Source organism: Myotis davidii, unplaced genomic scaffold (genome assembly GCF_000327345.1).
Source record: "Myotis davidii unplaced genomic scaffold, ASM32734v1 scaffold399, whole genome shotgun sequence".
Taxonomy (NCBI): Eukaryota; Metazoa; Chordata; class Mammalia; order Chiroptera; family Vespertilionidae; genus Myotis; species Myotis davidii.
Window position 1 is genome coordinate 4,322,192 of NW_006292094.1, and position 11,814 is coordinate 4,334,005.

At 45.1% G+C, this 11,814-nt stretch overlaps 1 protein-coding gene across 1 annotated transcript in view; it reads right to left on the minus strand.

Annotated features, from left to right (window-relative positions):
* Positions 1–10,298, minus strand: part of LOC102758102 (radial spoke head 10 homolog B) — a 32,979-nt gene extending 22,681 nt beyond the window's left edge. The window contains exons 1-6 of the mRNA XM_015565116.1: positions 9,988–10,298; positions 9,382–9,457; positions 7,539–7,607; positions 6,129–6,302; positions 2,914–2,999; positions 1,637–1,757 (exon numbers count right to left, since the gene is read on the minus strand). Of these exons, the coding sequence (XP_015420602.1) occupies positions 1,637–1,757; positions 2,914–2,999; positions 6,129–6,302; positions 7,539–7,607; positions 9,382–9,457; positions 9,988–10,238 (777 nt within the window). The 5' untranslated portion in view covers positions 10,239–10,298. The remainder of the gene's footprint in view (positions 1–1,636; positions 1,758–2,913; positions 3,000–6,128; positions 6,303–7,538; positions 7,608–9,381; positions 9,458–9,987) is intronic.
* Between the last annotated feature and the right edge of the window lie 1,516 nt (positions 10,299–11,814).

Here is an 11,814-nt window from a genome sequence, read left to right on the forward strand (position 1 = left end):
CCTGCGGACTAAGCTCCCAGGGTCGATTCCGGTCAAGGGCATGTACCTTGGTTGCAGGCACATTCCCAATAGGAGGTGTGCAGGAGGCAGCTGATCTATGTTTCTCTCTCATCGATGTTTCTAACTCTCTATACCTCTCCCCTCCTCTCTGTAAAAAAAAAAAAAAAGAAAAGAAAAGAAAATTATAAATAAAAAAAGAATAAATGAATAGCACATTATTTACTAAAGAAATGCATTTTATAGCTAATATGTAGTTATTTATAGTTACTCTTCCCACAAAAATAACTCCAGGCCCACAGGCTTTACTGGCATATTCAACTAAACAACCAAGAAAGAGATAATACCAATTTTACAAACTCTTCCAGGAAACTTTCCAAGTTATGTTATGAGGCCAACATTACCCTCATTACTAAAAGCTTACAAAGATATAAGAAAAGAATACTCTAGATCAGTGGTTCTCAACCTGTGGGTCACGACCCCTTTGGGGTCGAACGACCCTTTCACAGGGGTCGCCTAAATACATCCTGCATATCAGATATTTACATTACGATTCATAAAAGTAGCAACATTACAGTTATGAAGTAGCAACAAAAATAATTTTATGGTTGGGGGTCACCACAACATGAAGAACTATATTAAAGGGTCATGGCATTAGGAAGGTTGAGAACCACTGCTCTAGATCAATATCCCTCATGAACATAGACACAAAAATTCTCAACAAAGCTTGAGGAAATGGAATCCAGCAAGGCATGAAAAGGATAACAGCATCATGACCAAGCTGGGTTTACCCCAGGAATGCAAGGTTGGTTCAACATTTGAAAATCAACCAATGTAATTCAACATATCAACAGGCAAGAGAAGAAAATCCACATGATCATCTGACTAGAGGCAGGAAACACCTTAGACATCTTCAACATCAATTCGTGATAAAACTGTAAGCAAATTAAAAATTAAAGAGAGCTCCCTCAACCTGATAAAGGGCATCTATGAAAAACCGAGAGCTAACATCACACTTGATAGAGGACTGAATTCTTTCCCACCAAGGTCAGGAACAAGCAAGGATGTCCGCTCTCTCCACTCCTGTTCAGTGTCACACTGGAGGTCTTAGCCAGGCAACCAGCAAGAGGAAAACAATGGCACTCATTAGAAAGGAAATACAATACGAGGTTGACTACAGGCAATATGATGTCTCAATTTTTTAAGTCCCAAGGAATCTACAAGAAAGTGACTAGAACTATTATGTGCTTTTAGCAAAGTCCCTGGTTACCAGATTAATATGTACAAGATATGATCAGAAAAATCCTAGTGATATAAACCATATAAAATTAACCACAGAAAGTACATTGCTTCCAACGTATAAATAATGGTCTCAGGCCTCACAGATACCATGTGCCTTTTGGGTTCACCAATGGTAGAATAGGATCTAGTTTGTGTGGAAGACCTTTCGAGCAAACCAAGTAATAAAACAGCGTTACAAACGTCTGGTTTAGACAAGGAAATTGTAAGTTGAGTTTCTAAATCTAGCAGAACTTGAACTTCAGACTGCCATACAACACCATACCAAATGATAGATGTGCTGGGGATCAGCAGAGCGTCCGCCTCTGGGTACATTCTGCTAAAACCAGCTGGCGGGTACCTGGACACCGTTCTCCCACTGACCACTGTACTCTTCGTTAGTTGTCAGCCATTTCATCGTGCCTTCCCCATGGCGCATGTTGTTTTCCCACTGCCCTTCGTACATATTTCCAGATTTATAACTAGGAAAAAAACACACAAAACACCCCACAACAATTGAAACCAATCCGTTACTTTTACTAAGACTTTCTCTTAAGACATTCTCCCTGTACTCTTATGAAGAAATCCAACTCTCTCATGCATACAATCTACTCTGTACTTAAATTCAAAGGATGAGTATGTGGTTGGTAAAGAAAAAAAAAACCACCTTAGGAGGTAGAATAAATTACTTTATTAAACTTTCTGATCATCTAATAGTAACAAAGTGAATAAGGGCAGTCATTTTAAATCTTTTTTAAAAAATATATTTTTATTGATTTCAGAAGGGAAGAGAGAGGGAGAGAGAGAAGCATCAATGATGAGAGAGAAGCACTGATAGGCTGCCTCCTGCATGCCCCACATTGGAGATCGAGCCCACAACCTGGTCATGTGCCCTGATAGGGAATTGAATCATGACCTCCTGGTTCATAGGTCCACACTCAACCACTGAGTCATGCCAGTGAGCCTTAATCTTTAAAAATAATTCCTTGGCCATAGCTGGTCTGGCTAAGTGGGTAGAGCATTAGCCCACAAACTGAAGGGTCCCAGGTTCGATTCCAGTCAAGGGCACGTACCTTGGTTGCAGGCTCAATCCTCTTGCCCTGGGGCCTGTGCAGGAGGTAACTAATCGATGTGTCTCTTTCACATCAATGATTCTCTCTCTTTGTCTCTCCTCCTCCCTTCCACTCCCTCTAAAAACCAATGGAAAAATATCCTGGGGTGAGGATTAACAAAAATAATAATAATTCCCTAGAGTATTATAATTAGGTGATATTGCCCACAAATATTTTGACTTTATCAGCTCAATCTAAAAATCAAGCAAATATGTCAAATTCTTCAGAAAATGTAACCTATATCACGGAGATCCATGAGTAATAGAACAAAGAAAGGCCATCTTTACATAGAATAAAGTAAAACAGAATGATTGGACAACATTTAATATGATGCTTTTCTACATTTTCTGTAGAATATTTTCATTACCGTGGGGTTACATTGGGTTAATTGGAATACTCCACTCGCTTCTATAGAAAATACATTCCCTGTGATTCCTGCCCCTTATCTTCCCAGAGCCTCGGTGAGCACCTTCTGGGTCCCCGCACACTTTCTGCCCAGACCTCGGAGCGGGAGGGGGTTACCTACCGTCTTATCCCCCAGCCTTTCTTGATGTTGTGAACCCAGTCCCCCTCATAGCACGAGGTACCCTCTTCATTGTAATAAATGGAGCCCTGAAATAAATAATATCATTTTTGTAAAAACAAATTAAGCCTCATAAGAATGTTTTTTATAGGTGAAAATAAAAATATACTATAAATTTAAGGAGCCTAAACTATACAGAAGTCAAACATCACACTAAAGCAAGACATACAATCTGTGATGTTTCTGTTTCGCAATCAAGAATATAGTAAAGTGTCTGCTGAGGGAGAATGAGATAATATCGCAAATCAGTTACTCCTTTTTTTTAAAAATATATTTTACTGATTTCATTACAGAGAGAAAGGGAAAGGGATAGAGAATTAGAAACATCAATGAGAGAAAAACATCAATCAGCTGCCTCCTGCACATCTCCCCACTGGATATGTGCCTACAACCAAGGTACATGCCCTTGACCAGAATCAAACCTGGGACCCTTGAGTCCGCAGGTGGGTGCTCTATCCACTGAGCCAAACCAGTTAGGGCAAACCAGATACTCCTTAACAAAGTGCCACTCAAGGGCATGAACATTCCTCATGTTCAGTAGACTCATCCTATCTAATAATAGACAAATAGGGTAATTAACCGTACCTCTGCTATGCTTCCCATTGGCTAATCAGGGCAATATGCAAATTAACTGCCAACCAAGATGGTGGCCAGCAGCCACGCAGCTGAAGCGAGCAGGAGGTTTGCTTGCTTCATTGATGGAGGAAGCCAAGTTTCCCCGCCTGCCGTGGCCCGGCTCTGAGCTCCTGAAGCAACAGCTCCAAAAGCAACAATGTTTCAATTATAGAAGCTAAACAAACCCTAGATACCTGCTTTCAGCCTGCCGGGGCCTCAGAGCTGGAGCCGGCTCTCAGCTCCAGTGACAGCTATAGAAGGTAAATAAATCCCAGAATAAAAAGAAAAAGAAAAAAAGGAGAGGCTGGGAGCTTCAGTTCCCCACCAGCCTGAAAACGGCCCTCAGCCCCTCACCCAGGCTGGCCAGTCACCCCAACGGGACGCCCACTCTGATCCGGGCGACCCTTCAGGGCAAACCAGCCGGCCCCCACCCGTGCACCAGGCCTCTATCCTATATAGTAAAAGGGTAATATGCAAACTGACCCTAACAGCAGAAAGGCTGGGAATGACTGGTCACTATGACACACACTGACCGCCAAGGGGCAGACGCTCAATGCAGGAGCTGCCCCCTGGTGGTGAGTGTGCTCCCACATGGGAGGAGCTCTCCCCAGCCACAAGTCAGGTTGATGGCTGCCAGTACAGCGGTGGTGGTGGGAGCCTCTCCTGCCTCCTCAGCAGTGCTAAGGATGTCCGACTACAGCTTAGGTCTGCTCCCCGCTGGCAAGTGGACATCCCTGGAAGGCTGCTAGGCTGCTAGAGGGATGTCTGATTGCCATCTTAGGCCCAATCCCCCAGGGAGCAGGCCTAAGCCAGCAAGTGGTCATCCCCCGAGGGGTCCCAGACTGCGAGAGGGCACAGGCCTGGCTGAGGGATCCCCCTCCCCCCGAGTGCACAAATTTTTGTGCACCGGGCCTCTAGTTATCTTTATAATTATTAGTCAGATAAGTGCCTAAAGAAATCCTATTTTGTCACCTAAGTAATAGTAGCACCTTTCATATAACTGAAGGCCACTCACTTATGTACCAATACCCCTTTCCTTTATTCACTGGGACACCTTACTTAGCTCACTTCTCTAGGGGACTGGCCATAGTGCAAGGCATCCGGATCTACACTGAGTGGCCTCAAATTACTTGCTTGCTCACTTGTGTGAGTGTGTGCGCTTGTGTGAGTGTGAGGGTGTGATTTTTCCATCTTCCTCATTGTCAAGCTAACTTGTGTCTTCTTGCAGCCATTCGGGTGCCTCTATGGAGAACCCACCGCCCCAACCCCTCCCATATATCCAAAGTGATCTGCAATGAGCTAAAACCAAGCCAAACAAACAACACAACCGAACAGTCTAGATCTTAGTAAAGTGATGATTATCATGGTAAACTTCTTCCTGTGGCATTTTCTAAAAACACTGCTGCAGTATTTGATCATCCCATACAAAAGCCAACAGTCATACCAAAAACAACCATCTTGGGGGGTAAAAAAAAGGGGAGGGGTGGGAAGGAAACATGGAATACTCTTTGTAATACTTTAAGCAATAAAAAAATAAAAATAGCCCTAACCGGTTTGGCTCAGTGGATAGAGCGTCCGGCCTGCAGACTAAAAGGTGCCAGGTTCCATTCCGATCAAGAGCATGTACCTTGGTTGTGGGCACATCCCCAATAGGAGGTGTGCAGGAGGCAACTGATCAATGTTTCTCTCTCTTTGATATTTCTAACTCTCTATCTCTCTCCCTTCCTCTCTGTAAAAAAAATCAATAAAATATATTATAAAAAATAAAAATAAATAAATAATCTTGCTTAAAAGTGACTATAACCTACATAGCAGGTGCGGATGCAAATGGTGTGGCCACCGTGGAAAACAGCTTGACGGTTACAAATGTTAAAACGTCAAGGTACCACGTGACCTAGTGATTCCACTCCTAGATATATACCCAAGAGACCTGAGAGCAAGTCCCCAGGTGACTGCGTACATTCACAGCAGCACTGTGCACAGGAGCCAAAGGATGGAAGCAGCACCAGTGTCCAGTGAATGGATAAACAAGCCGTGGCTCATCCTCACAGTGGAATATTATTCAGCCGCACAAAGGAGCCAAGTACCTACAACAGGGAAGAACCTCAAAAACATGATGCTGAGCGAAAGAACCAGACACAACGGGTCACACATTGTATGGTTCTATTTCATACAAAATGTCCAGAATAGGTAAACCCATAGAAAAAAGCAATTGTTGAGACTGGAGGGGGGGAGTTGTGGGGGGGTGCGTGAGGGGCGCGGTGGAAGAGGGCTATGGAGTAACTACCTAATGGGCACGGGGTTTAATTTGGAGTGATGAAATGTTTTAAATGTTTTGGGACAAGAAAGAGGTTGTGTTTGCACAACGCTGAGAATGTACTAAAGGCCACTGAATTGCTCTCTAAAATGGTTTATCTCCCGGGATGTGAATGTCACCGCAATAAACAAACAGCGGATCTGATCTACCTTCACAGCCCCCACTTCCCGCCTGCGGGTTTGTTCATCCCAGGCACAGAGGGCCGTCAGGTGGCGGCCTCACCCACCTTCCCGTGCCTCTTGCCCTGGCACCAGTGGCCGATGTAGGACACGGGCTGCGTGCTGCACCTGAACACACCAAAGCCGTTCCGCATGCCGTAGATCACTTCTCCCTCGTAGGTGCTGCCGTCCGGCCACGTGTACACGCCCCGGTTCATGGGGATGTTCTTCACAAACTCCCCCTGGGGCAGGAGGGCCGAAGGAGTCAGAGAGCAGGCAGGGAGCGGTTCCTGAGCCTGGGGGTGTCTGAGACACGTCCTCGACTCCCCCTCTATGCCTGTCTCTCCTCCCATGGAAACACGCAACTACCGCCCCCGCTCCCACCCTCCTTCCTTCGCTACACAGCCCGTTCGTCTGCCCTCGCCGGTCCCTCCACTGGGTGGAAGCCCAGGCAGAACGAATCTGGAAGGCGGTGTGTAGACCAGTGATGGGGAACCTTGTGAGCTCGGCATTTTGAAAAACCCTAACTTAACTCTGGTGCCGTGTCACATACAGAAATTTTTTGATATTTGCAACCATAGTAAAACAAAGACTTATATTTTTGATATTTATTTTATATATTTAAATGCCATTTAACAAAGAAAAATCAACCAAAAAAATGAGTTCGCGTGTCACCTCTGACACGTGTGTCATGGGTTCGCCATCACTGGTGTGGACGGAGCTCTGAGCAGCAAGCAGGGACACCCAGCCTGGGAACATGGATTCCTGGAAGCCACCCCGAGGGAGGCTGTGAGTGGGAGTTGACACCGAGCCCTCTCTTGGAGGGCAGTTTGGTTCTAGCAAATGATTTAAAAATACATCTTCCGCCCTAACCAGTTTGGCTCAGTGGATAGAGCATCGGCCTGCGGACTCCTGGGTCCCGGGTTCGATTCCCGTCAAGGGCATGTACCTTGGTTGCGGGCACATCCCCAGTGGGGAGTGTGCAGGAGGCAGCTGGTCGATGTTTCTCTCTCATCGATGTTTCTAACTCTCTATTCCTCTCCCTTCCTCTCTGTAAAAAATCAATAAAATATATTAAAAAAAAATACATCTTCCCCTCGGCCCAGCAAGATGGGTCAAGAGAGTTGCCCATGGTGGAAGACAAGCAGCCAGGGGAAACAGGGAGATCTGCATGGGTGCCTATGGTTTGATCTCGAAGAAATGAACATACAGAAGAGAGTGTATGATAAACTGCTTGTAAAAGGTAGGAGAAGCCCAGGACACGCACAGAACACAGAACCTTCTAGAACCAGTGACACTGCTAACAATACCAGAGAGCCCTGGTAACCAGTTACTTTTTACCTACATTCTTTGGTTCTGTGGGTTCCTTTAACCCATGTGCTGAATTACATTTATGAAAGTAGTACGTTTAGTTGTGGGAATCTGACCATTAAGTCTCATAATTATAGTTTAGAACTACGACATATTATATGCTTTACCTCATATTTCACTCCATCGGCCCAAATGTAAGTCCCATGTCCATGCATGAGTCCTTCTGAAAACATACCCTTCAAAACAGAATGACGACAAACCCTTGGGACCAGGCACTGATGTCACACGACAGCTTCCTCCCCTGTCCACCCGCACAAGCACGACCATGCTTGTCCACGCGTTCACAACAGTGGCAGAGTCCACCTTTGAGCCGGCCCCACACTGGCATCCATCCTGTTCTAAAAAGGGTCTGAGGAGGGTCCGGAAAAATCCAGTTCCCTACAACTTACACTACAGGCAGTCGTGGGCAGTTGTTAAATGGAAGCCTGAATTCCATCTGTGTCTGCATTTTGAGAGTTTTTGTGACACAGGACATTGAACATGTTGTATGTTAAGGGGGAAAAATTCAGGGAACTAAAACTCATGCCTGTGGCCCCAACCACAAAAATTTGTGATCCTATAATAATCACATATTTCTCTGATAATATGAATGAGTGAATGAATGAATGAATGCCCTCACGGTGGCATTACTAATAAAGGCAAAAAATGAAAATGCCCCCAAAGTATCCAACAAGTATGGCACAGTTGAATTAGAACACTATGCAATGTTTAAAGTAATTATTGTGGACCTAACCGGTTTGGCTCAGTGGATAGAGCGTCAGCCTGTGGACTGAAGGGTGCCAGGTTCGATTCCAGTCAAGGACATGTACCTTAGTTGCGGGCACATCCCCAGTAGGGGGTGTGCAGGAGGCAGCTGATCGATGTTTCTAACTCTCTAACCCTCTCCATTCCTCTCTGTAAAAAAATCAAATAAAAAATATATATTTAAAAATCTTAAAAAAAAACAAGTAATTATTGTGGAAGAGGGAATGAGGAGTTCATTTCTGACAGTTGTAGAGTTTGTTTTGGGATGATGAACAAGTTCTGGGACCGGACAGAGGTGAAGGTTGTACAACCTGCTAAGTGCTCTTAATGCCACTGAACTGTACAACTGCAAATGGTTGAAATGATACATTTTATGTTATATATGTTTACCACAACGAGACAAGTTATGACACCATGTGGCAATACAAAGAAGGATTCAGAAGCAAAAAAAGATCCAATATGTTATGCACAAAATGAATAGCCGTGTGGCTCAGTTAGTTGGAGCATCGGTCCCATACACCAAAAGGTTGTGAGTTTGATTCTCAGTCAGGGCACCAACCTAGGTTGCAGACTCAATCCCTGGTCGGGGTATATATAGGAGGCAACCAGTCAATGTTTCTCTCTCACATCAATGTTTCTCTCTCCCCCCTGTTTCTCTCTCTCTAAAATAAATATATCCTCAGGTGAGGATAAAACATTTAAAAAATTTCTTTAAATGAAGATTCCCAGATGAAAACACTGATACATCCATTTAAGAAATGAAAGGTAAGCATAACCAATGGACATAAGACACTGGGGGGTAGGGGAGGCCAGGGAATTGTCAAGGGCGGGGGGAAAAAAAGGACACATATGTAATATCCTTTGTAATACTCTAAGCAATAAAAAAGAAAGAAAGAAAAAAGAAATGAAAGGAACATAGCAAATTAAAAACATTTATTGCAAGAGGATGATGATACTGGGTTTTATTCTTCATTCTTTACTGTAGTGACTGACCTTAATGTTTGTACAATAAAGGTCAATAAAAGGACTACTTCAGTTGTGCTGATCCATGTTTTTACCTTAAAATACGTAGACAGTGTTCAAAATAAAATCAGCATTAAGGACTCCCAATTCTTTTGAAGAACCAGTGGATTTGTCTGAAGCAAATCTAAATCTATCATCATTTGATGCCTTCCTCCCCGCCCAGCCCCCAAATGTGTCACTCACGCGGTAGGTGCAGCCTCCCTGGAAGACTGCAAAGCCTTCTCCCTGGTACAGTCCATGGACTTTTTCCCCTTCATAGCTACAGAGAAATGAGACTCAAGGTCATGACGTGAGTGACCCCAAGTGACAGTGGGTCAGATACATAATTAACATGAATGAAAAAGCACTTGTCACATTTATTCGCCCAACAAACACTCCCCGGGGGCCACCGGATGCCTGTCCCCTTCTAAAAGCCAGGCCGAGAACAGTGAACTGTGCCCAAGACTGGAAAGTTCCTGCCTCGGGAGCGTACAGTTCACTGAGGACAGACAATCAACAGGAAACACACGAACAAGGAATTCCATATCGAGTTCAGTTTTTGTGAAAGAAGTAACCAGGGGAGGAGGTTACTGTATGCAGAGTCAGGGTGGAAGCCTTTCAGAGGACGTGAGAGTTGTACTTGGACCTAAAGGATCTGAGACAAAACATCCATTAGAAGAATCCCGGGAAGAGGACCCCAGTTAGAGGGAACAGCAAGCGCAAAGGCCCTGAGGCAGGAAGGAGCCTGAGATCTCAAGTTCAGCAGAGAGGAGAGCAGCAAGCATGGACGATACCGCCCGTTAAGATCACCTTTCAATGATGAGGTTGGTCAGAATGGGGTCTTCATATTGAAGGGCATCTTCTAACACCTGATTCTCATTTCTGGACTCCCTTTTGGATCCTGGTTCACTTAGCCCCAATTGTGGGACAATGATTGGGGATACTACTTGTCTAGCAGAATTGCCATCTGGCTTGGAAAGCTCCGGATTATCAGAGAGAGATGAGGGAGAGTGGGCAGATTTATCCACTTTTTTGTCTGTTTTTTTCTTTTCTTTCACCATTGCCTTTATTTACGTGTCAAATTCCTTTGAGAGCTGTTTGTTTCAAGTCACTGATGAGCTTTACCTGAAAAAGATAAAAATGATGTCTCCAAATACTTGAGGGTTTCACTCGTAGCTGAAATGTTAGCTTTACAACCCAATGCCATTACCGTTCTAAAAGCGTGAAAAATTACAATAGGTATTACCAGTTTATAAAAATAATATAGCCTCCATATTACATTGGTTGTTCCTAAATGGTTTTTAAATTGGAACCACTGTTTACAAATAGTGTCCCAGCAAAGGATCATCCTGTCCATGAAAAACGGCTCCTTAACCTCTGGGGTCTAGCATGCTGCCAGTCCGTGCTGGAAAAGCCTGGCGGGGGGTTAAGCAATAAAAAAATATATGAAAAAAATATTAAAAAAACAAACCAAAAAAAAATAAAAATAAAAAAATAAAGAGGATTTCCAACCCCCCCAAAAAAAGCCTGTCTCCCGTGGAAAAGTGCTCAAAGCTGGATTCCTGCAAGTTACTTGATGTCCTCCCGCCTCAGATACCAAATAGGAATAACAGTACCTTGTTTCCTTGTAAAAATTAAATAAAGGGATGCACGAAACATTTCCAAAGTATGGGAAAGAGCACACAATCAGTAATGGAGGGATGATTGCACGCCCTTTTCCTGTTCTGGAACTGGAAGTCATTGGCCCCTCACTCCCTATGCCAGCACTGCCATTGACTGAGCACCCACCCCCGCTGTCAGCCAGAAACAGGGTGGCGTCAAGATGGAGCAGAGGGGTAGGCCTCCAAAACCCTAGTGTCCATGGCCTCCAAAACCGGCCCCACTGAAAGCATCCCAGTCCCGGAGTCCAAGGCACCATCCCTCCTTGTGTGCCCAGAGGATGCAGGGGGTGCCCCACGCCCTCCGCTGCCGGCAGGGCGTCCTCTGAAACTCACCTGCTAGCTCCACCCCACCTCTAGCGCTCCTACCGTCCGGTTTCTCTCCATTCAAAACCTTCCACTCGCCCTAGCCGGTTTTGCTCAGTGGTTAGAGCACCGGCCTGCCAACTGTAGGGCCAATCCCTGCAGGCTCAATGCCTGGGGGAGGGGGGGGTCGGATGGGGGAAGCACCCAATCGATGTGTCTCTCACATTGATGTTCCTCTCTCTCTGTCTCTCCCCTCCCTTCCCCTCTCTATGAACGAATAGAAAAATATCCTCAGGTGAGGAGTAACAATAGATGAATTACTCATCAAAAAAAAAAATCACTTTCAGTCTCCACCCGCACCCCATTGCTGGCTTAGCTAAGCAAGCTGCTCACATGGAACTCGGCAGGCTTCTACTATATAGGCTTTCTGGTCCCGTAACAGTGAAATCTGAACTGCAAGGCAAGTTTCCTTTCGCCTGGCGTGTTTCTCACTAACTTTTTTCTGTCCTCCCAGGCTTGACACCGCGTTCTCCTGTTTGTTCTTTGCCGCGGCAGCTTAAAGGGAGCGCGAGTTCTGAGCCCCGGAGTCCCCAAACTTCCTGCCTTTCCCTAAGGCCTCCTCGCCCACCACGCACCTGCTCAGGTCCTCGGAGGAGGCCGGTCCGTTGGGCGG